The sequence below is a fragment of the Muscardinus avellanarius genome (assembly GCF_963383645.1).
Source record: "Muscardinus avellanarius genome assembly, chromosome: 14".
NCBI classification, from domain to species: Eukaryota; Metazoa; Chordata; class Mammalia; order Rodentia; family Gliridae; genus Muscardinus; species Muscardinus avellanarius.
The window spans coordinates 37,274,912-37,302,073 of NC_137800.1; the positions used below are offsets into that span (position 1 = coordinate 37,274,912).

Here is a 27,162-nt window from a genome sequence, read left to right on the forward strand (position 1 = left end):
GATTCTATACAGTCTGTACTTCTCTTGATAGGCAGGATTAGAGACCTAGTCACGAAACTAACAGCACTACATAAGAACCTCATCAGAGCTCCAAGTTTCTCAACTACTCTGTTTTCTACATATCTATCAAGAGGAAAGTAGACAAGAAAAGGAGTAAGACCTTGAGCAGTCTGGATAGTTTTCCAACAATGCTTTGGTGTTTTTAAACAGAGTCTACCTTTACTAGATTGTTGGTTATTAATGGAGAAGGTTTGCATTTAATTCTATCTGCTACATCATTAGAGCTATCTACAAAGAACAACTTGGCTGTACACAGCGAGACTATAATTTTTCTATATTCCTTCCTAAAGTTCTGGTTCAGCAGTCCATATATAATTGCATTGAGGCAGCTGTTGAAATACGCCATATAGTAACTCGCCACGAACAGCCACTCCGGTATCCTGGGTACCATGCTGGCAGGGTCCGAGGCCACAACAAGACCGATGAAGTTCAGAGGAGCCCAGCAAATGGCAAAAAGCACAAAAACCACGAACATGGTAACAAAATTCCTGAAGTCCTGTGGCTTCAGTCTGGGTCTGTTGTCAGGTTTCACCCTCCTTCTGACCTGAAGAACCAGGATCCATATTCTCAGGTAACAGAAGATGACGATGATCATGGGAAGGATGAAGTGGAAAACCACCACAGCTATGGTGTATGCAGAGCTGACCGACTGCGCGAACGTGCAGGAGTAGATCCTGGGGTCGTACTGAAGCGTTCCAGTCCTCAGGTTGGGCATGATGGCCACGAGCGTCAGCATCCATATGAGGAACACGTAGCAGAGGGAATTCCTGTTACTGTACAGTCTGTCGTACTTCAGGCTGTGGCAGATGTAGCAGTAGCGGTTAATGGCGATCCCGGTGATATTGAATATGGAGCCGATGACGCTCAAGCCCATCAGGAAACCACTGATTTGACAGTGCAGATATCCCAGGTTCCAGCCATTGTTAAATATTGATGTCAGCACCAAGGGGTACGGATAAAGGGCAACCACGAGGTCTGCAACTGCTAGGCTCACCACAAATATATTTCCTAAAAGAAAAAGATGTATAAAGCATGGGTTAATACCAGCATTGCATGAACTGTAGGGGGTTGTTCGCAGTTTTTAAGGAAAGAGCTGTTTCCACAACTTAAACATGTTGAGGTCATAGCTATCACCATATGATAATTGAAGCAAAGGCCAATTTCACCTGGAAGCAAGCCTGCTGCTACCCTTGAAAAACCAAGTCCACTCTTCTAAATTTCCGCATCCCCAGAACAAGGCACATTTCATATCCCAAGTTACTGCCTTTCAAACTAGTCTCTCTTCTTTTAAAAAGTCTCAAGTTCATGATATTTTGATTCCGTCTTCTGGGTTGGAACCTTCTGTCTTACCTGAGAAATCTCATGTCATGTCATATCTCAACTTTCTTAAGAAATCCAGCCATGACTTCCTTAAATTCCAGGTTGTCTATCCTCTCCGTCCTTCAATAGTTCTTAATGGACCTCCAGCTTCTGTTGTTGGAGAGCAATGAATCCTTGTCCACAGGGTAAGAGTTAATTAAGAGGAAAGGGGCTCTTTTACCACTTGTCTGGATTAGAATATTGGCTTTATCCCTAACTAATTACGTAATGGGGCAAATTACATCATCTTGCTAACTTCAGTTTCCTCTCCTATAAAATGAGACTAGTGGAAGCCAGGTACAGTGGCACATGGCTCAAAGCCCAGTACCTGGGAGGTAAGACAGGAGGACCACAGGTGCAAGGACAGCCTTAGCAACATAGTCTCTCAGCAACCTACTGAGATCTTATTTCAAAAACAAAAAATTAAGTCAGATGTGGTGGCACACGCTTGTAATCCCAGCATCTGGGAAGCTGAGACAGGAGGATCTTAGCTCATGGACAGCCTCAGTTACTTAGGGCCTTTGTAATTCAGTGAGACCATGTTTCAAAATAAAGAATAAAAAAAAATAGGGCTGGGAGTGTAGCTCAGAGGTAGAATGACCCTGGGTTCCATCCCTAGCACCAAAAATAAGTAAGTAAAATGGGAACAATGATAGGATCTTCTACATGGGGTTATAGTGAGCATTTGATGAAGCATCTTATGTTGGGTACTACACACAGCATCCAGTGCTATATAAATGTTGTTCACTTTCTATAACTCCCTCTTCACAAGCCAAAGGAAAAGGCAGAAATTCTCTTACATTTTTTATTTTTTAATATTTATTTATTTATTTATTTATTTATTTATTTATATAAATACTGGGTACTGGGTACTTACTTTGGTGGCACTGGGGTTCCTGAAAGCCCTTCTACCTCCGGGATACACTCCTACAGGCTACACTCCAAAACCTATTTTTTTTTTTTAACTTTTTATGTGGAAACAAGGTCTCTTAAGCCAGCAAGGCTGGCTCCGAACCAGCGCCATCTTCCTGTCTCCGCCTCCCAAGCGCAGGGATTACAGTCGTGGTTTGCGCCACCACGCCCGGCATCTCTTAAATTTTTAAATCATGTAAGGAACAAAAATTAAACTATAAATATTCTGAGTAAGTGACGATGTTATATAATAATGGAATAACTGAATACATGTTTAATGTATAGAAAAAGAACTCAAGTCAAGTTTTATGAGATTTCCTACAAATATGCTATTTTCTTTTGTGAATTATGAACCGAGGGTAGGAGGGGGCAGGGTGGCATCTGGAGGGAAACTCACCAGGCTGGTGTGCATGTATGTTACTATCACACTAACCCCAATATGATGCAAAATTATAATGCACCAATAAAAATATTTTTTAAAATTATGAGTAAAATATTATACAGATATGAATAAATCCATAGACAACCACAAAGCTGCCCTATCTAAATTGTCTCCCCCAGAACTAGTCCTGTGGCTTTCCTCTAGGATTCCCAAAGGAATGAGTCATTGCTTCTTTATTTATTCTATTCCTTCTCCACCCTTACCATCTCCCCACAGCCCAGCTAAGCATAAAGACTGCACTTGTCTTAGAGGGACATCTTGGCTGGTCCTATAGTTTGGTAATTGTGCATTGTGTGGCTATGAACAAAGATATGCATGCATTAGTTTGGTTGTCTGATTTCCATTCTTTTGGACAAACTTTATGAAGAATAATTCAATGAGTCTCTACTATGAATTATCTTGCTTGCCACATAATTAACATACCACCTTGAGCAGTACCTGAAACAGAGTTAAGATAAGGTGGATTTTTATTATGCCAACTTATCCGGGGTGAAAAACACATTTCCTTTTATAGCTTCAGGTTGGCATTCCCTACAAGAGAAAACTTGCATTATATTTAAAAGAGAAACTGAGCTCCAGGTCCGTTTATTTCCCTGCAAATGACATTTGACAAATGCATTTGACAGAACAAATTTTGTTCTTCTTTATTGCTGAGTAGAATTCCATTGTGTGTATAGCCCATAGTTTTGCAATCCATTTATCTGTTGATGAAAACCTGGGTTGTTCCCATAATTTGGCTACTATGACTTGTGCTGCTATAAACATGGATATGGATGTATTAGTACAATACTCTAATTTCAGTCCTTTTGGAAAGATATCCATGAGTGGTATAGCTGGATCTTATGGTAGATCTAATCCCAGTTGTCTGAGGAATGTCCACATTGATCTCCATAGTGGCTGCACTAATTTGCAATCCCACCAACAGGATGGACCAGAGAACATTATGTTAAGTGATATTAGTCAATTACAGAAAGTGAAGGATCATATGTTTTCTCTCATAGAGGGAAACCAGGAAGTAATAAGGATGCAAGACAGACTCTAGATAATGGAGAAGCTTCAGTCAAGCGATGGAGGGAGTCGAGGGGAGGGTGATAGTTGAGTGATGGAAAATTAATGAAGAAAACGTTTCTACTGATGTTATATTCACATGTGAAGTTACCGATGCCTATCTCAGTATCATATATGTGGAAGGAAAGGAGCGAGGAGGGAGCCAGAAGGAAGCTCACCAAGTGCTGTAGACAGGTATGTCACCATCACTCAGCACTATGGTGTGATGGGAGACTATAGTGCACCAATAAAGTATATATTACAAAAAGAAATTAAGAGGAGGAAGAGAGAAAATAGAGGGGAAAATGAGGCATCTGTGCTACTCTCTTTACGCTCAGAAGGTCCATTGCAGGCTCTGGAAAATGAGTCCCATCCATGGTGTCCAACACGGGTGAGGGGCAGTGGCACTCCACAGCCAGACTCCACTCGGCATGGAGAGAGTGGGAGGAGGCCACTGAGCTGGGTTTATTTCATCCTTCTAACTTCCCGTCATTCCCCCCACATCCTAGTGTCCCTGCAGTCCCCTCTTGACACCCATCTTCCCATATCAGCTGTCTTCTCTGTGACATTAGCCTCCCACAGCAGATTTAGAAGCAAGGGCCTCAGCAAACTATTTCATCAGCTCCCACAATTGCTCTAGTGATTTCGTGGGATCAATCCCAGGGTCTCATGCTTGTCAGGCAAACATTCTACCACTGAGCTGTATCCCAGCCCATTTTTGTTTGCTTGTTGTACCTGGTACTAAAGGTTGAACCCAGGGATATTCTCCCCTGAGCTACACTCCTAGACATATATATTTTTTTTTTGAGGTACTGAAGATGCAACCCAGGGGTATTCTACCTCCGAGCTACACCCCCAACCCTATTTTTTATTCTTTATTTTGAAACAGGGTTTCACTGAGTTGCAAAGGACAAGTAGCTGAGGCTGTCTGTGAACCATGATCCTCCAGTCTCAGCCTCTTGAATGCTGGGATTACAAGTGTGTGCCACCATGCCTGGCTTATTTATTTATTTATTTATTTACTTATTGATTGGTGGTACTGGGATTCCTGGCAGCCATTCTACCTCTGGGCTACACTCCCAGACCTATTTCATATTTTTTTTATTTGGAAACAGGGTCTCTTAAGCCAGCACGGCTGGCTCCAAACCAGCACGATCCTCCTGTCTCCGCCTTCCAAGCGCAGGGATTACAAGCATGCACCAAGCCCAGTTTATTTTTATTTTTTTTGAGACAGTATTTCATTATGTTGCTGAGGGCCTTGCTAAGTTGCTGAGGTTGACCTCAAACCTGCAAACCTCCTGCCTCAGCCCCCCCCCCCAGTACTGGGATTATAGATGTGCGCTGCCAATCCAACTAGAAGTTACAGGTTCTTCTGCTCTTACCTACCAGGACAGTGTTTTTCTCAGTGAGTCCCAATTGTTCCTTCTTTCCTGTTAGCCTGTATGTTAACTATGTGGGAAGCAAGATAATTCATATAGAGACTCAGTGAATTATTCTCCATAAAGAATGTCCAAAAGCAGCCTCAGCACTTAGTGAGTCCCTGTTCCAAAATAAAAAATCAAAGTAAGGCTGAAGATATAGCTCAGAGGTAGAATGCACCCCAGGCTTTAGTCCCCAAAACTACAGTCAAGAAAAGAAAAGAAAGGGTCAGAAAGTAAGAAAGAAAGGAAGGAAGCACAAGATAGTCCCCCAAAGTACTTTTTGCATATAATCTCTCTGCCTCCATCCTCAGTAAACTGCGGACATTTTCTCATGAAAGTTTTACCTGAAGCCTTGGGCTTGATGTGAATTATAGACTTACTGAAATATTTTTTTCTGGTTGTACTAAAAGTACACCTTACCTCCATTTTGTCCTTTTCATTTAAAAGGAAAAGTTGCAAGTTGGAAAAAAAATATTGTCCAAAAGAATGGAAACCAAACTACCAAACGAATACATGCTTATCTATGTTCATAGCCACACAATTCACAATTGCTGAACTATGAAACCAGCCAAGATGTCCATCAACAAATGAATGGATTACAAAACTATGGGATACATACAAAATGGAATTTTGCTCAGCCATAAAGAAGTACAAATATAGGTCAGTTGTGGGATGGAACTGGAGAATATTATGCTACATATGATTAGTCAGTCATAAAATGTAAAAAATTGAGCTGGGCGTGGTGGTGCACACTTGTAATTTCTGCACTTGGGGAGGCTGAGAAAGGAGGATTGAACAGGTTCGAAGCCACCCTCAGCTAATTAGTGAGGTTTTCAGCAATTTAGTGAGATCCTGTTTCCAAAAAAATAAATAAAAAGTAAAATAAATAAAAAGTAAAAAATAAAAAGTAAAAAATCAAATGTTCTTCCTAATATGCAGAACCTAGGGAGAAGAAGGGTCATAGGAGGAACTCTAGACGAGAAAAGAGAAACCACAGAGAAGTAAATAAGGTGACCTAACTGAGGGGGATGGGAGGGGGAAGAGGGAAATTCCCTAATGTACATGATGTGCATTCACAGACACATCAAGATCAAACACTAAGCTAAACATGAGAAGGAGGGAAAGGGCAAAGAGTGGGAAGGGAATTGGGGAAGGGCTAAATGAGTGATGTGTGCACGTATGCCTCTTCCATATTGTACCCCATTAAGATGTATAACTACAACGCACCAATAAAAAAGTTTTTTAAATAAAATATTTTTTTTAACTATCTGAACTTCAGTATCAAAATGATAAAGACCAGATTAGGAGGGGAAAAAATGGACTTCAGACACTCTTGGAAACACTTTTCATTTTTTTAAAATAGCAAATCCATAGATTCAAATCTAAATGGCAAATGTATTATATGCCTGGTTTGTATGAAAAAAACTAGATGCTGAAGGTGATTAAGGAATGTCCTCTGGTGGTGCAAAGAACACAAAGGCTTTATATTTGGACATCACAGCACACAGGCAATGTCTTGTACTCTTAAGCTTAAAATCATTGTGTTTTAGAGACTTATCCTTTCAGATTATTACAGGCAGTGGGAACCATAATTTTATAAACAAAACTTTATACCCCTGGATTTAAACCCTAGCCACTATACCACTTGCTAAAATTACCACAGGTGAGACAAAGCTTCCCAGAGCCTTGATCTCTTAACATGGAATAGATCAAGATAAAACTGTCCATGGTGAGGATGTTAGAGGGTATGGCACATGTTTGGATCTACATAAATACTTTTTTTTTTCTTTGCAGATTGAACCCAGGGGCTTTCTACCCCTGAGCTATATCCCCAGCCAGTTCTGTTTTTTTTTTTTTTATTTTAAGACAGGATCTTGCTAAGTTTCTTGGGTTGGTCTTGACCTTGTGATCCTCCCAACTCAGTCTCCAAAGTAGCTGAGGTTATAAGCTTGCACCCTGTGCATGGTGAATGCTCACTTCTTATTTCTATGTCCCTGCGATGGACACCACATGCTGTGCGTTGCAGAAGCTCCCTCCCCAGGTCAGAAAGCCAGTGATGAGGAGGCTCCAGCCCTCATCCCTGCAACAGTAGAGGCTTCTCTACGACAAATAAGCTTCCTCTTTCCTGCTGCCCACTCTGGCCTCTTCTCTCCTCAACTTTTCAAGCAAGGCTGTTGTTATAGTTAGATATGAAGGGCTCATGTATCAGTGCTGGGAGTTGATGTAATTAAATCATGAGGGCTATAATCTCATCAGTGGATAATCAGTTGTAGTGGTTTACTGGGTTGTAACCTAGGCAGGTGGGCTGTGGCTGAAGGAATGAGTGCCTGGAAGTGTGGCCTTCAGAACTATATTTGGGTCTTTGAATCACCTTTCTTCTTTGCTTTCCCTCTTGCTTCTGGCCTCTAGCATGTGAAAGCAGAATAATTACTCTTTCTCTGTGTTTCCTGCCCACATGCCCTGACCTCTGCAAACCTGACCTCACATGGACTAAAGCCTTGAAATCTCCAAAAACTGTGAGCAGATAAATCATCCATCCTCTAAGTAGTATGTAGTTAGGCTTGTTAGGTCACAGCAGCAAGAATGATGATGGAGACAGCCTCTATTTCCTTCTCACCCATTTTTAATCCACCTTCCTATAATATCTATATTCTGTCTATACCACGTTGTATAAACTTCTCTCCAGTATGCAAGGACTTTCTTACTGACCACTTCTCTTGGCCTTTACCTTCTTTATACACTGCTCACATCATACTCCATTAACATAATACATCATTCATATACTATAGGGCCCACATCATACTCTAATATGGGATCCACATCGTATCCTAGTCTTCTAACACACAGTCCAGGTCACACCTTGTTCACATAATGTACCATCATATTCTACACTGCCCACAGCGTTCCCTGTTCAGCAAAAACACATGTCCCCTCTGAGACCTTTTCTGCTCTTTCTTTCTTGACCCTGATTGTCTTCCTGATTGTGTTCCCAGTTCCTCTTCCTACTTTTTAACTTGACTGTTGACTTTGCTGCAATAAAGAAAATTAATAATAGATTTTTATAAACTGTTCTATTGATATCATATATACAACAAAAGAGACTAAGAACAGCTCAAGTCGTTTTTTAAAAAAGTAATACACATAACCCTCCTGTTCTAGTCATGACTAGAGTCAGCTGTGAAGGTGTAAAATCCTTCTAAGAAGTTTGCTTACATTTTCTAGGTGTGGTTACACTTTTCTCAGAAGGGCAGCTTGGGGAGACATTGAGTATGTAAAGCATCTATAGTCTAGCCAGATGGACTCAGCCGTTCCTGAAGATGGGGACAAAGTACTTTAGTCTGCACTGTTTTCCTCTATAGATAATATAGGATAAAATGTTAACAGCAAAAATGTAATATTTCAACCATATTATTAGACAATCAAGAAAAACTGTATCAACTCTGTTTAAGATAACAGCCTTAACAGCAGCCTTGGACATTTTTCCTAACCTCAAAGTTCTCAGTGAAAATCACAGCTTACATAAATTAATAGCCAATCAATTGGGCATCATAGATCTAAGTTGCTAAGTACAAAAAAATTACTGTCATTATAAAAAATATCACCCTATTTTCATAATAAAATTGAATGAGTGACAGTAAAAAAGAGAAATAACATTATTAAAGTATAAAATAAGTGGGGAGGAGGTGGGGTGTGAAGAGAAACACACCTACAGATGTTGTATGGGTATATATGTATTGCTTTGAATCTCACTATAAATTATAACTACAATGTACCAATAAAGAGAGAGAGAGAGAGAGAGAGAGAGAGAGAGATAGAGAGAGAGAGAGAGAGAGAGAGAGAGAGAGAGAGAGAGAGTGTTCACCTGCATAATAAGCATGTGCTCCCAAGTGATACTGGGGATTGAAGCCAGAGGCATTCTACCTCTGAGCTACTCCCTAGCAAACTATTTTATTCTTTATTTTGAAACGAGGTCTCACTAAGTTACAGGGGACCCACTAAATTGCTGAGGCTGGTTGTGAACCTGCAATGTTCCTTTCTCAGTCTTCCAAGTGCTGGGATTACAGGTGTGTGTCACCATACCTGGGTTAAAGTTTAAGTACAAACTAAGATTCTTATAAAAATAATTTTTAAAAATTCAAAATTTGATTCTTCTATTTTTGGTGTACTTTCCCAGTTTTTAAAGACCTTGAAGTCTTAAATACTATATTCTGCCTCAAAAATAAAAACATATTCATCTGTCAAAACTCCACACCACAAATACTAAATCATGTATTATACTTGCTAGAATGTTATATTGAAGTAATAATGAACTTGAAGCATAGCGATCCATTTGATGCTTGAAACACTGGTATTGTCTCAAATTAATACATGAACAAACTAAGCCAGTCAAGTCACTTGCCCAAGATCACACATACCGGCAGAGTCAGGGTTTTACTGTAGCCCATCTGGTTCCAGAGGCCACATTTTTTTCAGAGGGAACACTGTGTGTGTGTGTGTGTGTGTGTGTGTGTGTGTGTGTGTGTGTAAATTTATTTGGCACACACACAAACAAATAAATGACTATAGCTTAACATATTCCAAATTTAAAAAAAAAAGGTTAAAACAATTTTAAGAACAAGAAAAACAAACTCTTAGAAATACAAGTTCAACTGTAAACCAAATGTTTAAAAAAGTAAAAAATAAAAACAAATGAACAGGAATAGTGTTTACCTTGACACAGAACTATGTCCCAAGCCCCTCATCCTGCATCTGGCACATAGAGATATCCAACAGGGATGTATGTATGTATATATGTAAGTATGAATGCATGCATGCATTTATGGTACTGAGGATGGAACCCACAAGCATTCTACCTCTGAGCTACACTCCAAGCCCTTTTATTTTGAAACAGAATCTCACTAAGTTGCTGAGGCTGGCTGCAAACCTGCAATTCTCCTGTCTCAACAGGTGTTTAAATGCAGATAAAAGGAATACATGAATGAGGAATGAAAGCACACTGTCCCTTTCAAGATCACAAAAGAAGAGAGTCTATATTCCTAAACATGTTAATAAAGTCATAAAAGAGGAAATAGTAATTATGGAATTGCTGAATTACTGAGTAGTAATTATTAAATTATTTAGCATTTGCCATGTAATAGCTATGTGAGAAGTTAAATAAGAATTTAAGCCAACAGAAAGCTCTCACACCATCCTTCTGCAGCAGGTGGGTGTGTGTCTTCCAGACTGTCTTACTTTCTTTAAAGGGTATAGCACCAATGTATCATCGTCACATAGCTGTTTTGTGTCTATCACTAATTTCTTTGAAGTTATCTCATTAATTCTGTCTCAACCTGATGTTGTTTTATGTGTCAGCTAGCCTTCACATTTCCCTAGTTATTAACTATTGTTTTTTCATCTTAAAGTAACAGCTTTCAAAAGTTTTCTTTGGCTATTTTATGCTCCAGTTATGAGCTACCAACCAACTTTCAAAATGTTTTGCTATGTAAACATGTTTCTGTTCTTCTGGTTTTGTACCCTATATCTTATTTTTATTTGGAAATAAAAAGGACAAAACTATTAAAGTATCTTCATAGAAAGAAAAAACTATCTCTGAAAGTAGGAGTCACATTTTATACAAGTTTAACGTTGTCTTTCTTTTTAATAAATCATTAAGAATTTACTGTCTATATTTTGCCTTATGTGGTAGGAATGCAACAAATACTTGGTCACATGAATAGCAAATTCAATAAGCATCAAAACTGCTCAATATTAAATCAGGTAAACATAATTTTAAACCATAAGCTCCAACAACTCAAATTACCACAATAACCTGAATAGCACCGTGCAGACATATTTTAATTCTTTTTTTTTTAATGGGTCTGGGGATGGAACCCAGAGGCATTTGACCTCCAAACTACACTCCCTGCCCTATTTTTTATTATTTATTTGGAAACAGGATCTCACTGAGTTGCAGAGGGCCTCATCAAGTAGCTGAGGCTGTCCTCAAACCACAATCCTCCGGTCTCAACCTCCCAAATGCTGGGATTACAAGCATGTGCCACCACACCTGGCCATATTTTAATTCTTATTTCTTCTTTGAGACTAATTCCTTCAGAGTGACTTCCAAAACTTTACAGCTCTGTGGAAGGAGAGTCTCTGAGTATCTCAACCAGAAAATCTAGAAGTTTCTCATCTGCAGTATTATTAAATTTCACTGGAAGTTACTGAGGTATCACAGAAAGCACTCAGGTGCCAGGTTCACTTGATTGGCCAACCTATTTGAAGAGGTGAGAAAATCAGGGGACTGATTAAGGAACTATCTTTATGAAGATAAGTAGATTATACTGATGATATTGTGCAGAGTTTAGCGCATGCACAAATACATCTTTAAAAAACAGAGGCTAATTATCTCTGTGGTAGCCTAGAAAACCCTATAAGGGTATGTGAATTTTTTTTTTAGAGGAAGGGTATTTCAGCAAGCTAGGCAGGCAACTTGAAAGTAGAAAAAGAAGGAGAAAACTCAAGATATATTATAAACATATTACTATTCACTTCAAATACTCTAGTATTTATTTATTTATTTATTTATTTATTTATTGCAGTATTGGGGATAGAACACAGGGGCATTCTACCTCTGAGAGACACCTCAAGCTCTAATTTTTTATTCTTAATTTTATATTTTGAAACAAATTCTCACTTAGTTACTTAGAGCCTTCCTAAGTAGCTGAAGCTGTTTGCAAACTGCGATCCTCCAGTCTCTGTCTCCTGAATGCTGGGATTACAGCCATGCACCACCACACCAGGCTTAGTTTGTTATTCTTAATTGGTAATAATAAAGAATAAAGAGAAAAAACTCCAGAGAATCTATGGACATTTAAAAGGAAGGTCCTTTTCAAAGCAGGTATTTTTAAAAGCAGAACCATTAAATGTTAGTATAAAAGAGGTTTAATTCCAAGAGTATTTTTATTCTTGGCTAACTTTCAAAAATTACCAAAAGAAAACTGATTCAGAAACTAGAAAGAAAAACAAATTTGATCTGATCCATGATTCATTTATTCTAAACATTGCTGTAAGGAATATCTTCTTAGATATCAATAACTGAAGAAACCAAAAATTATACCCAAATTCAATCATGAATTGGAGAGTCTGAACTCCACATCCTAAGGATTCCATGGGATTTGGGAAATTACTCTGGCAAATTCATAAAAACTTAGAGCTCCATAACAGTGCGCTATGCAAAACAGAAAGAAAAAAAAATAGATGTAGTACTTTAAATGGCAGCTTTGCATGCAATGTAAACAAAAAAACAATAAAATGGTTATAAAAGTAAAAATTTGCTATGAATCAACAACTTCAAATATTATAGAGATATACAGGAAGAAACCAGCATCAGGGCTAACAAGAAATCTCTCATATTGGAGATTGTATGAAGCATGGACATGTCTGAAATCACTTTCCACGTTTGCATGGTACAGGTTAGGCCATAATTCTTTGAATTTGTAATGTACTTGTCAAGAAAGTTATTGTAGCTTCTAGAGCTAATTCATTTAAAATTAGGGAAGAGTGTGGATAATAAAATAATCAATCTGTGAATATGAGACCTATTTACCGTGGAGAGATAATGGTCATTATGAAAGAGATCACTGCAGTGTTTGTATAATGTTACAAATGAGTATGCGATCCTAAATCTTCAATTGCCAGCGGATTCACTTCCTACTGGTTCCTTTTTTCTAGTTTTCTAAACATACATTTAAAAAGAAATGAACATTTAGCCGGGAGTGGTGGCTCACGCTTTTAATCCCTGTGCTTGGGAGACAGAGAAGTAGGATCACGCAGGTTCGAAGCCAGCCATGCTGGCTTAAGAGACCCTATTTCCAAATAAAAAAAAAAGTATAAAAATAGGTCTGGAAGTGTATCCCGGAGGACGAAGGGTTTCCAGGAACCTCAGTACCACCAAAAAAAAAAAAAAGAAAAGAAAAGAAAAGAAAAGAAACATTTAAAAATTAAAAACAACCTAAAAAGAAGTAATCACAGAATACATAGTAGAAATAATATAATAATTAACAGAATGATACAGGTATATATTATTTTTACAATATTTTATAACTTCAAAATGATAAATGGGTGAATAGGTAGACAGGTGGATGGACATACAGATGAGTGGCCAGATGGATGGCCTGGTAAATGGACTGATGGTTGGACTCTGGGTTTATTTTCCAAGTTTATTCTGTGAGGTAGGATAAAGTAATATTAGCTCCATTGGACAATAGGGAGAAATTGAGGCTTAGAGAGAAACCGAGTAACTGTACCCCAAATATATTACAAAGAAAAGTATGCAAATATGACTTAACCTGGATCTTCTGGGTTTAATTCCTGTTCTCCTTCCACTGTACAGTAGGATGGCTGTGTTCTAGAATAAGAAATACTGATTATTTAACTGAATTTTGTGCTTTAGTTTTCTTACCAGCTTGAGGAGGTTGTTATATGAACAAATAAAACAAATCGTGGGAAAGTACTTTGAAAACTGCAAATTGCTCTATACACAGGAATACAAAGCACTAGATGTTCTAAACAAGCAGTTATTTTTCTACTTTGTAAGACAGAAATCAGACTAAATCAGATGTTTGTGAAGTGTGACAGAAAGTGCAATTCTACTAGTTTTATACTTTATTCTCATGCTTGGAAAAGGTTTCAAACTCAAAATCATCAATAATTAATAAAACAAAATTGTAGGATTAAAAGCTAATTCAGGTAATAATTGAGTTTGGTTTGATATGGGTACAATAAATAATTTGTATTTTAAGTGGAAACATTCACCAAAAGATGGACAACCACTTTTGCAAAGATAATTATAGGCCAGAAAAGTAAGAAAGAGGATACAGTTTTATCACAAGAGGATTTATGATACATTGTTAAGATACTAGGTCAGAATGTTGAGGCCTACTGTATATCTCAGTCCCCAAAACTAGACTTCATTACTATCCTATTTACTTTCTATCTGATGTCCATTGATTTCCTTTATAGTGAGAAGAGAACACAAGATGTGGCATGATTCAACAGGGAGAAAAATTCCTTAAAGGGTAAAATTATTTAAAAGTCTTGCCCAGAGAGCATTTTTTAAATTTTATTTTTGGAGATTTGGGTAATTGTCTCATGTATGGATACTTTGCTTTGCCTTCTGGTTTTATTTCTCACAGAGTACTTATCTTTCAATCAGTAAACCATGTGACTCGCCTCTTTTATGACCTCTATACAGACATCCTGAATTGACCTTGCTGAAGATACGGTCTGATTCTTTATTTTGGAATAAATAAACTTATAATATGATGAAGTGCTTATTCTTCATTGTCCTTGTCTTAGCATTTTCACTGCTATAATCCAAAGACTTGACCACATAACCTAGAAGAAGGAAGATTTATTAGCTCACACTTTCCTTGGAAATTTGGGATTCAGTCCATGTGAGGCTGGGGACCACAGATTTCAGAGCGTGGAGGCCGGAGCATGGAGGCCAGAAGGTAGAGAGAGTGTATGATAGGAGGAGGAACCATATATAATCCCCGTGGATCCACCTTCCAACCACACTGTACCAGCCCATGCTACCACCCAGATAAATCCACTGCAATGAAATTATCCACTGCTGAGATTACAACCAAGCCCCTCTTCCAACATTGCTACCCTGCTTCTGTGAGGGCTAGAGGGACATTCTCTTTCCAAATCATTACACTTCTTTGAACACCTGATGAGAGATGTGCTCATTCATGTGCCCCTGAGTCCTTCTCTATGTGAGTGTTGTTGCAGACAGAACGGCCTGACTGGCCACCTATTTGGGATGTTCCTCCTGAGCAAGTACATCTTAATGGGGTCAATTCAATTCTAATCTCTCATCTTGGCTCAAAGGCAAGAAAAATAGCTCAGTTGGGAGAATGACTCCCTACTCCCTTGCATACACCATTAGCTTATCATGAGCATCCCCTACTCAACCTACTCAATTCATGAGGACCAGCATATATCCAAGATCACCAACCCAAGGTGTCTCAATTAGAAAAGGTCCCACCAAAGGAGGCTTGAATTATCCTGTGTGGTTGGTTACTTCATTCTGTTCCCGGTAGGGAAAATTACATTGGTAATGTGTGTGTGTGTGTGTGTGTGTGTGTGTGTGTGTGTGTGTGAGAGAGAGAGAGAGAGAGAGAGAGAGAGAGAGAGAGAGAGAGAGAGAGAGAGAGAGAGAGAGATACAGACAGACAGACAAGGGCACTAGGGATTGAACCTAGGGGTGCTCTACCACTGAGCTATATCCCCAACCATTTTTTCTTTTTAATTTGAAACAGGTTCTTGAAAGTTGCTAAGCCTGGTCTCAAATGTGCAATCATCCTGTCTCGGCCTCTCAAGTACTGAGATTATAGGCATACATCACTGGACCCAACTTACATGGGAAAATTTTTATTTCCTATTTTTTACATTTATTTATTTATTTATTTATTTATTTAGTTAGTTAGTTAGTCAGTCTTACTTATTTTTGCGGGTCTGGGGGTGGAACCCAGGGGCATTCAACCTCCGAGCTACACCCCCCTGCCCTATTTTTTTATTCTTTACTTTGAAACCGGGTCTCACTGAGTTGCAGAGGGCCTCACTAAGTAGCTGAGGCTGTCCGCGAACTGCGATCCTCCGGTCTCAGCCTCCTGAATGCTGGGATTACAAGCGTGCACCACCATGCCTGGCTACATGGGAAATTTTTTAAACTTGTAAACACTCCATGGGAAGTAAAGCCGGGAAACCAGATGTCATTAAGATATCATTTTCTATACTACAGAGAGACACATGTGAGAACTGGGGCTGGCAGTTGAGGAAGGCAGCTCACTCTCCTAAGGGCACGCTTTCTCAGATCTCTGATGCCTGTGACCACTTCGTACGTAGATGACAGAGCATCCATGAGCCTCCCTGTGGCTAGTAACTTCATATCTCTATGATTTCAATTCTTTAGTGAGTTTAATCATCCTGAAAATCACAGGACATTCAAGCTGGAAAGAACCTCAATAATCTATATAACCTAGTCAATGTACCAGAGTGAAAAACCAACCAGAGAGATGAGAAGTTATCTACCACAACTTAAAATTCATAAAAAAATTCTCAAGCAACTTGGCATGGTGGCACATGCCTGTAATCTCAGTACCTAGAAATATGACAAAAAAAGATCACAGGTTCAAGACCAGATTCAGCAATGTTACAAGACTCTTAGCAACCTATCGAGAACCTGTTACAAAGCAAAAATTAAAAAATAACAGAATAATAAAATAACAAAATAAAAAGGGCTGGGGTCCAGCTCAAGGTAGAATATTCTTGGGTTCAATCCACAGTATCACAAACAGGCACACAAAAGCTCTGGAGCACAGATTCTGGATATTTTTTCCTTCCAAGTGCCTCCTCACTTCCCTGTTATCTGAGAGGACAGACTCCAGCACAGAAGCACCATATTTATTTTTGTTTATTTTTTATTTTTTGGTGGTACTGGGGATGGAACCCAGAGGCCTTCTACCTCCAGGCTACACTTCCAGACCTGTTTTATATTTTATTTTGGAAACAGGGTCTCTTAAGCCAGCTAAGGCTGGTTTCGAAACTGCACAATCCTCCTGTCTCAGCCTCCTAAGTGCGGGGATTACAAGTGTGCACCACCATGCCGGGTGAAGCACCGTATTTATGAGGAGCTGCATACACTTACAGTCATCTTTTGGAACCAGAAATGGATTGAGTCCAGGATACCTGTGGATAACCCCACCCAAAGGGACTCAAGTCCTTCATATCAAATGGAATGGTATTTGCATAAACACTATGCACATCCTTTTGAATATTTAAAATCAACTCTAGGTTACTTATTATACCTAATCTAATGTAAGTGCTAATCTGGACATGGTAGTGCACATCTGTAGTCTCAGGTACTCACTCGGGAACCTGAGGTTTGAGGATCACTGGATCCCAGGAGTTGGAGACCAGCCTGTGTAACATAGCGGGCCCCTGTCTTTAAAACAATGGTGGCCGGGCGTGGTGGCGCACGCTTGTAATCCCCGCGCTTGGGAGGCAGAGATAGGAGGATCTCGCAGGTTCGAAGCCAGCCCCGCTGGCTTAGGAGACCCTGTTTCCAAAAAATAAAATAGGTCTGGGAGTGTAGCCTGGAGGTAGAAGGGCTTCCAGGAATCTCAGTACCACCAAAAAAAAAAAAAAAAAAAATGTAAATAATAGTTCTACTTTTGTTTAAGAATTCACAATTTTTTGAAAGCCCATACATATCCAAATTTTTAATGGTTTTGATCTGCTGTTGGTCAAATCTGTAGACGCAGAACACATAGACTTAGAGCTATTTGTTTTCACCACATTTCTGATGTGTAATCCATGCCCCATCCATCATCTCTCTTTTCCTGAGCCCTCTCTTGATGATTTTGAGGCAGTAAGCAAAACATTCCCCCAGTCCCTTATACACCCATCTATCTAGTTCTCAGAGAATCCCAAGAAGTTCAGGACTCAGAGCTAGGAAGGTTGGGCTGAGGATTCACAGATTCCCAGGCAACTCAGCCACTCTGAATATTATTTCAGCCACATTACTGGTTTGCATGACTTGGTGTGCTAGTATAAGGGGCAAAACACCATATACAATATTATTTTTAAGAATCCATAATGAATGTGTATAATATAGTATGCATTTAAGTTTTGGACTATCTTTTTTGCTAGCACTCAACAGATACAATCAGGAACTAAAGACGCAAGTGTGATTTCTACTGAAGTAGAATCCAGTTGTGGTACTTAAAAGAATTATGGGGGCCAAAAGGTAAGAAGGAGTAAGAGAAGAAAAGGGATGGGAAGGGAAGAGAGGAACATGAGAAAAGCCAGGGAAGGTGCACTGAATGGCCAAGAGCTCAAAGGATCTCAGTGGGACCAACCCTAGAGTACTGACCAAGGGACGGTGAGCAGGGCCAGAGGTAACAGAGAAGGTGATGGGCCTCGACCTGAGCAAAGCTTCAGGCACCAAGTGAGCACTGATTTGCTCAAGGGTGGTAAAGGACAAACAGAACAGGTTGGTGGCTTTCAGTACCTAGGCTTGGCCGCAAATTCTAGTCAAGTAGATACCAGTACTACCGTCTGTTAATACCCCTTTTTTCCAAGTCCTTTCTGAAAAGTGATGGTTACATATGTCTATTGATGTGGGCATGTGTGTGTGGGTGTGTGTAAAAATAAATCGAGATGTACACTTGAAGTTTTGCACTTTACTGTATCAAAGTTATGCTATAGCCGGGCTTGGTGGCGCATGCTTGTAATCCCCACGCTTGGGAGGCGGAGACAGGAGGATCGCACAGGTTCGAAGCCAGTCGCACTGGCATAAGAGACCCTGTTTCCAAAATAAAAAAGTATAAAATAGGTCTGGGAGTGTAGCCTGGAGGTAGAAGGGCTTCCAGGAACCCCAGTACCATCGCCCCCCCCAAAAAAAAGTTACACTAAAATTGAAAAACATACCTAGGAGTCATGTTTAATACTTTTAACATCTTAAAATAGTCCTGATGCATCCAAAGAATGTTTTCAGGGACAGTTAATGGTGGGCAGGGTTATTCAGAGTGCCTGCAAAAGGTTCTAATTGTTTGGTTTCCATACCTGCTGTGCATGCACACATGAGTGCATGCGTGTGTGTGTGCATACACACATCCACTAGGGATTGAACACAGGGCCCCACAAACACCAAGCCCATGCTTTACCATGGAGCCACACCTCCAGTGTCCAGACTTGCCTTTAATGAGTCTATTTCAATGATGTTGCTTGTCACTGTATGTTATTTCATTAATTGTGCCAGTCTTTTTCCAAGTTGACTGCTTACAATGTATAGAAATCGATTGTACTCCCCGCACTTGGGAGGTGGAGACAGGAGGATTGTGCACGTTCGTAGCCAGCCATGCTGGCTTAAGAGACTCTGTTTCCAAATTAAAAAAATTATAAAATAGGTCTGGGGGTATAAGCCCGGAGGTAGAAGTTTTCCAGGAACCCCAGTACCACCAAAAAAAAAAAAAAAAAAAAAAGAAAGAAAGAAAAAAAAAGAAATTGAGAACCTAGCATCACAGTTTTATGGAACTCTGTTTTTAGAATAAGCTAGATATGGGTGAGTGCTTGTCATGTCTTAACATTTTTTTTCTTTATCCTATACAGGTTAGATTGCCAGATAATTTAATATTGAATAGGCATGGTATTTTGCTTTATATTTTAACAAAAGTTTTATTTAGGTATAGTGTACATGTAGAAAAGTGCACAAATTGCTAAGTATGATTTTTAACAAAAATCATATTTTTTGGTTTATGAAACCAAAAATATTCAAACATATAACATTACTCGCTCTATCCTTTTCAAAGTATTTCCATGTGCGTCATTTCACCAGGTAATGGCAACCATCCTGTGAGGTTAAAAGATGAGGAGGCTGGGCGTGGTGGCGCACACTTGTAATCCCCGCGCTTGGGAGGTAGAGACAGGAGGATCGCGCAGGTTCGAAGCTAGCCGCGCGCGCTGGCTTAGGAGACCCTGTTTCCAATTTAAAAAATGTAAAAATAGGTCTGGGAGTGTAGCCCGGAGGTAGAAGGGCTTCCAGGAAACCCCAGTACCACAAAAAAAAAAAAAAAAAAGATGAGGAGTTATTTGTATTAACTCCTCAAGTGTGGAAAATGAAGTTTTTTGTATTAACTCCTCAAGTGTGGAAAATGAAGTCAGGATGGATAACAACTGATTTCTCAACTCTGAAGGTAAATAGCAATCTTAGTATTAACTGAAAGGATCTTCCCATTATGCTCTGCAGTTTACTCGGAAGGTATATGTGGAAGTATCAGTTCTAGTTACCATGTTTTGGAATGGAGCAGAGCAAACATTCTGCCATCACCCAAGACCCTCAGGGCTGTGTCTGCTCTGATTTGCCAATGTCTCTGCCATGCAGGTGGTTAAACATTTTGAATTTCTTCCCTGAAAAGTCAAGTGACAACACATTCCCTTAGGGAAGAAGGGGGCATAAACAATTTTGCAATTAGACCAGATTTCCAAGAGAAAGTATTATTTCAGTACTGAGCTGCCTTAACATCCTATTTTATTTTTTCATTCTCTTATTGATTTTGTCTTTTCATCCTTAAAGCCAACAAAATAAAGGTAATTGAAATGGAAAGGCTGCACAATCGTAAGGACTTCTAGTAAGCGCTCTGGTTTGGATCTGCAGTATCCCCTAAGGCTCATGTGTGGAAGACCTGGTCCCCAGTGCAGCAGCATTTGGCAGTGGGCTCCTGGGAAGTGACCGGATCCTGAGGACCCTGAGCTCATCAGCAGTATATCTGTTGATGGAGTCATAATAATTTGATGCCATTATTGAGAGTTGCTAGAAATAGTAGGAGGTGAAACCTTGCTGGGGGAAGTAGCCACTGGGGGCATGCCCTGGGCGGTATAGCTCATCCCTGGCTCCCTCCTCCCTCTCTTTCTCTTAGTATTTCCTAGCTGCCATGAGGGTGGGCAGTGCCGTCACATCCCCTCTGCCATGATGCTTTGCTTCACCACAGGCCCACAGCCATGGAGCCAGCCACCAGTCACTGAAACAACATACCTTTCCTCCTCCACACTGTTTTTCCAGGTATTTACTCACAGCTATAAAAAGCTGATTAATAGGATAAACATCCCCAAAATGATATTTGAATCAGACCTCTTTCACTCCTTCAAATTACCATGCATGCGAGGAAGCCTCAATGGTTTGAACTGCACCAGTGTTACACTGGAACAACAACAACAACAACAAAATCCCAATTATGAGCCTTTGAAAGCTTTGCAGATTGAAGCTCACTAAGGATCTCCCAGTCAGACAGAGGAATGTAGTGTTTAAAAGACTGCCCTCTGAAAAAGTTGCTGAGCCAATAAAGTATGAAATAGTGTTGGAAAAAGCAGTTTTCATAAAACACAAGAATCAGAACTATTCCAGGCATGTGAACCTTTTTTTTTTTTTTTTTTTTTTTTGGTAAAAATAAAGTTTCTGCAGGGCAAGCTCTAGACACAAGTTCTATCAATTAAAACCTGCCTGCTGTTCGTGACTGTGAGACAGACAGTGTGTGACCTCAGTTCCTCTCTGTAAATTGGGTAACTGGGGCTGACCAGAGGATTCACTCTGTTAACACAGCACTCAGAACCACATCTGGCTCTGGCCAGTGGATAGCTGTCTATATATATACTTTTCTTCCTAGAAGGGAATGACACCCCTACACACACACACACAGAAAATGCCGGGGATAGAATCCAAGGCTTAGCATGAGCTAGGCCAGTCTCCACCATTGAGCTGCCCTCCCCCCCCAGTCCAGTCCCCTTCTTGAGGGCAGAATTCCTCTGTGTTAAGCCTATGAAGTGAGATTACTCAATTTACTAACTCAAGCTCAATTCAGATTTTTAGGTGCTTATTAACTAATGTCTGCATTATGTGCCGCCTCAAGCCTTAAAGATGCAAAGGGGGAGGGAGGTCTCTCCACAAGGAGCTAAATGACATCAGAGCTTTTACCAAATGTCTGGTTTGGAAAAAAAAAAAGATCACTTTTGAAAAACATTTATGTGGACAGTTTCTTCACCTCTTCTCCCAAAAGTTTGCCTCCAAATAAGGGACCAGAGACCAAGTGTTTAATACCATTTAGAAGTGTGAACAAATCTGGGCGTGATGGTGCACACTTGTAATCCCAGCATTCGGGAGGCTGAGACAGTAAGATCGTGGTTTAAGGACAGCCTCAGCTACTCAGTGAGGCCCTCTGCAACTTAGTGAGACCCCGTTTCAAATAAAGAATAAGCTGGGCATGGTGGCGCATGCTTGTAATCCCCGCGCTTGGGAGGCAGAGACAGGAGGATCGCACAGGTTCGAAGCCAGCCATGCTGGCTTGGGAGACCCTGTTTCCAAATTAAAAAAAAAAAAAGTATAAAAAACAGGTCTGGAAGTTTAGCCCGGAGGTAGAAGGGCTTCCAGGAACCCCAGTACCACCAACCCCCTCAAAAAAAAAAAAAAAAGAATAAAACATAGGGTGGGGGTGTGTGGCTCAGAGGTAGAATGTCTCTGGGTTCCATCCTCAGACCCACACACACAAAAAAAAGAAGTGTCAACAAACATTTAGTGGTTTGTGAGAAAATGTCCACCAGCCCTACCCAGTATAAACCAATTTCAATTCACTGCCTGGAGGAAAAAGCAAGTTTAACTCAAGCACATTCTAGCTCCGGTAGTATATTATATGTAAATGGATTCTTTACTACAATTCCTATTTTTAAAATGCAAGCTTGTTTACTTGCAAGACCAAAAGTGCTTTCCAAAGCATGTTTAGGAGCATATGGTTATTTCCCCCCAATTATGTGCTAATAACTGCAAACTGCTCCTGACAACAAAACTACAACAGTTGCTCAGTGATTCTGCCAGCGTAGATATTTTCTCATATTTTAGCCAAGTTGGAAAAACTAATTTATATGTAAAACCAAGCAACTGATGAGTTCATTGATCTGATCTGAGGGGGCGTCTGGAAGAACTTTTCTCAATCTGCACCTCATGCCTCTCCATCTAATAAACTCCCAGAAATGGAAAACTATTGACAGCCAGCTCTGCCCCTAAAGAAAGGCAATTCTAGCAAAGTTTTCTACTCCTTAGGGACTGAAGACTTGTGGTTGTTTTGCAAAATGACACTTGAGATGGGGCAGGCTAAAGAGGAAGCAAACCTACAATCTTCGCTCTCTACTGGGGGGAAACATTGTTGAAGTCCCTAGTCTTTAAGAAAAGCAATGTTTCCAATGCTACTTGGGGGGTGAGGGTGAAGAGGCGCCCGCAGGGGATTGACCCGGCTGGGAGAAGTTGAGCCCCAGCCCTCGGGGCCCGGGTCCCCTACCTGCGTTCCTCAGCTTCTTGTTCCGGTACACGGACAGGATGACCAGGACGTTGCCCAGGATGTCCACCACGATGGTGAAGATGAGGATGAAGGCCAGCGTGGAGGCCAGCCACGAGGGTCGCGGCCGCGCGCCCTCGCCGCCCCCGGGCGCGGGCTGGGAGGCGTTGAGCAGCGCGCTGCCATTGCCCTTCATGGTCCCCTCGGGGCGCCTCAGGGCCACCTGGCCATCGCCCGCCCCCCGCGCGCGCGCGCGCGGCTCCAGCCCGCTGCCCCACTTTTTAATGGCTCTGCGCGGCCCTCCCGCGCCTACTCCTCACCCCGACTGCTCCTTCGCGACCCTCCAGGCTGCTCCGCCCCCTCCCCGCGGCCACACACCCACTCTGCACCTGGCGGCCGCAGCCCGGGGACATCTGGTGCCTACCGGGCAACTTGGAGTCCAGGGTCCCGGTGGCACAAGCCAACAGCGCCCCCGTGCGGGAGCCAGGGCGCAGCGGCGCCCCGGGGCCGGGACCGCAGAAGCCCTTCAACACAGGAGCAAGGCAATCAGCACCTGGTTGCTCTCTGCAAAGGGACTCGCATCATGCGGGGCCAGGCTCCCTGGGCTTTGCCCTAACTCTGATAGATGCAAATTGCTAGCCACTATGCGCCCCAGTTTCTTGTATGCAAGATGGTAACAAAACAGTAACATCTAACTCATCAACTTTACAGTTTGTAAGATATGAGAAAAAAAAAAAAAAACAAGGTCAGGAAATCTTTTCAGCCTGGCATTGCACTATTTAATGTTGTTAAATGAGATTATAAGAATCAGGATTTGCAGATGATAGGAGTACTTTCTAAAATATAACTGAAAATGAGAACACAATTGGTACTGATACACAATAGCAATCAGTGTAAATTCTCTGGCAATGGCTTAATCAACTGTGTACAAAATGAAAAAATAAAACCTCAAAACTTTCTGGGAACAATTAAAAGAAACTGAAATAAATAGACACACGCCATTGCTCTCATATTGAAAGCTTGAAATCTTTGTGTTGTCTCACCCCAATAAAAATGCCAAATGACCCTAAGTTTCTTTGAAAGAGTGAAAGGAAAGTGTAAGGAAAGGGAACTGAATAAGCTTTGTAGGAGAGAAGTGTGACCACCAATATCTCAATACACATTAAAAACTGCAAGAGGCACTTTTATATGTTGGTGACAGGAACAGAACCCTGGGGCCTTGTGCATCCAGACAAGCACTCTGCCCGGGTCACATCCCCAGCCTCCACTGCTGATGGGGATGTAAATTAATACAACCACCGTGGAGATCAGTTTGGAGGTTCCTCAAAAAATTAGGAGTTAAACCACCATATACGACTTAGCTATACCACTCCTTGGTATATTTACAAAAGAATTAAAGTCAGAATATTATAGTGATATATGTATAACTCTGTTTATAGTAACACAATGCATGATAGCCAAATTCTGGAAACAAACCAGGTGTCTGACATCAGATGAATGGATAAATAGAGTGAGAACACACACACAATAGAATTCTACTCAGCCATGAAGAACAAAATTATGTCATTTTCAGAAAAACGGAAGGAACTGGAGAACATTATGCTAAGTCCATCTCAGCTGGAAAAACTAGGGAGATGACTTGCCCACATCTAAGAGAAAAAGCATTAATGACCTTAATTATATAAGTAACACTTTCAAATCAAGAAGAAAAATGAAAATATACTTAAATGTCATAATTATAACGTCAAAAACTGAAAATTTGGGGCTGGGTTTTAGCTCAGTATCAGAGTGTGCACTTAGCATGGGTCAGGCCTTGGTTTCAATCCCCGGCACCCTCAAAAACTTCTAAAAACTACATGTAACACTTTTCTTAGAAATTTAAAAATAAATGATAGTAATTCCAGATCTTTCTTTTGAAAACATTAAAACTTGTAGCATCAAGTGTGGTTTAAAAATATGAGGAAGCCCAGCATGGTGGTGCATGGCAGGAATCATAGTACTTGAAAGGCTGAGAGAGAAGGGTCACAAGTTCAAAGACAGCCTAATAAGCGTATTGAGAGTCCTGTTGAGATCCTATTTCAAAACAAACAAACAAACAAAAAGCTGGGTGTGGTGGCACATGCTGGTAATCCCTGTGCTTAGGAGGCTGAGACAGGAGGATCACAGGTTCAAAGCCAGCCTCAGCTGGTTTAAGAGACCCTGTTTCCAAATAAAAATATAAAAAAATAGGTCTGAGAGTGTAGCCTGGAAGTAGAAGGCCCCTGGGTTCCATCCCCAGTACTATATATATATATATATATATATATATATATATATATATATATATATATATGGCAGGAATGTAGCTCAGAGGTAGAATGCCCAGATTTAATCTCCCAATCCCCAGTACCACCAAAAAAAAAAAAAAAAAAAAAAATAGTGGGGAAAAGCATTCCTATGCACTACATATACAAGTTATAAAACTCTGCATATACTTTTATTTACTAATTCTAATACAAGATACTTTGATAAGCGTTTAAGTATGTAAGGACACATAGTTGTTTCTTGGAGCATTGCTTGTAAAATAGCCATGCGCCACTTAATGATGGAGATACATCCTGAGAAAGGCATCCTTAGGCCATTCCATCATTGTGTGAACATGCATAGCAGACTTACACAAAGGTGGCTGTGAGGTCTTGAGGGTATATAATCTTATGGGACCACTGTTGTATATCTGGTCTGTCTTTAACGAAATGTTATGTGACATGTGACTGTACTTAAAAACTTAAACCTCCTATCTATAACTGGGGTTTTGAAGAACACATTAATATATTCAACAGATGAATTAATATAATGATCCATTAATAATAATAAATAGATGAAACCCAAGGTCCAGGTGGCTAATTCTCCCCCATAGGGGTGGCATCCACAGTGGAGGAACACAGAGGAATCACATACCATCTTCCTGGCCCAGAAATAAGAGTAAAGCTGGGAAACCATGAACTCTGAAAGCAATGGAGACCTCCCAGGATGAAAAGAGCCAGAAAGGGGATCCCAACCTCTTCCTTCCCACATGAGAGATGTGAGTGGTCCCTGAACCAGGCAGGTGAGGAGTACACTTAAAGTAGCCAGCTGGAGGGAAAGGGTCTGAGCTGAGAATGGAGCTGCCACTCACGAAACAGAGGTACAGTCCCAGCCTACCCCAAAACACAGCCTACAAAAACACAAGAAAACACATGGCGGAATATAACAGAACTTAGAATGCTCAGTTTAACATCTATACATTTGTCTGTCCATCCATCCATTCAAATATCTCTATCTATCATCAATCAATCTGTCTGATGCATTTTTAAGATATAATATAATTTCTTTTTTTTTTTTTTGCAGGTTTGGGGATGGAACCCAGGGGTATTCGACCTCTGAGCTACACCCCCTGCCCTATTTTTTATTCTTTTTTTTTGTGGTACTGGGGTTCCTGGGAGCCCTTCTACCTCCGGGCTACACTCCCAGACCTATTTTAACATTTTTATTTGGAAACAGGGTCTCCTACGCAGCGTGCGTGGCTGGCTTCGAACCTGCGCGATCCTCCTGCCTCTGCCTCCCAAGCGCGGGGATTACAAGTGTGCGCCATCACGCCCGGGAGATATAATTTCTAAAAATTCAATCCCTTGAGCCGGGCATGCATGGTGGTGCACACTTGTAATCCCAGTACTTGGAAGCTGAGACTGGAAGATCACAGGTTCTTGGCCAGCCTCAGTTACTTAGTGTGGCCCTCCGCAACTTAGTGAGATCCTGTTTCAAAATAAAGGACAAAAAATAGGACTGGGGGTGTATCTTGGAGGTAGAGTCCCCTGGGTTTAAATACCAGTACCGCAAAATAAAAAATAAAAAAATAAAAAAATCCAGTCCCTATCCTAAGTGAATTGGATATTAATCTAACAATCTTGAGAAAGAAATAGGAACAATAAAAGAGAACAAAATGGAAAATCTAGCAGTGAAGACAATTTTCTGGAATTAAATATTCACTGGATGAACTTCACAGCCCAGTGGAGCAAGAGGAAAGAGTGAATAA

The 27,162-nt window shown here is 40.6% G+C and overlaps 1 protein-coding gene across 1 annotated transcript; it reads right to left on the reverse strand.

Moving 5' to 3' along the window:
- Positions 1 to 202: 202 nt before the first annotated feature.
- On the reverse strand, positions 203 to 23,307 carry MTNR1A (melatonin receptor 1A; the record flags this gene model as incomplete). The annotated part of the gene is made up of 2 exons (XM_080709878.1): positions 203 to 1,068; positions 23,115 to 23,307. The coding sequence occupies 2 exons, from the start codon at positions 23,305 to 23,307 to the stop codon at positions 203 to 205; spliced, it is 1,059 nt and encodes a 352-aa protein (XP_080566004.1).
- Between the last annotated feature and the right edge of the window lie 3,855 nt (positions 23,308 to 27,162).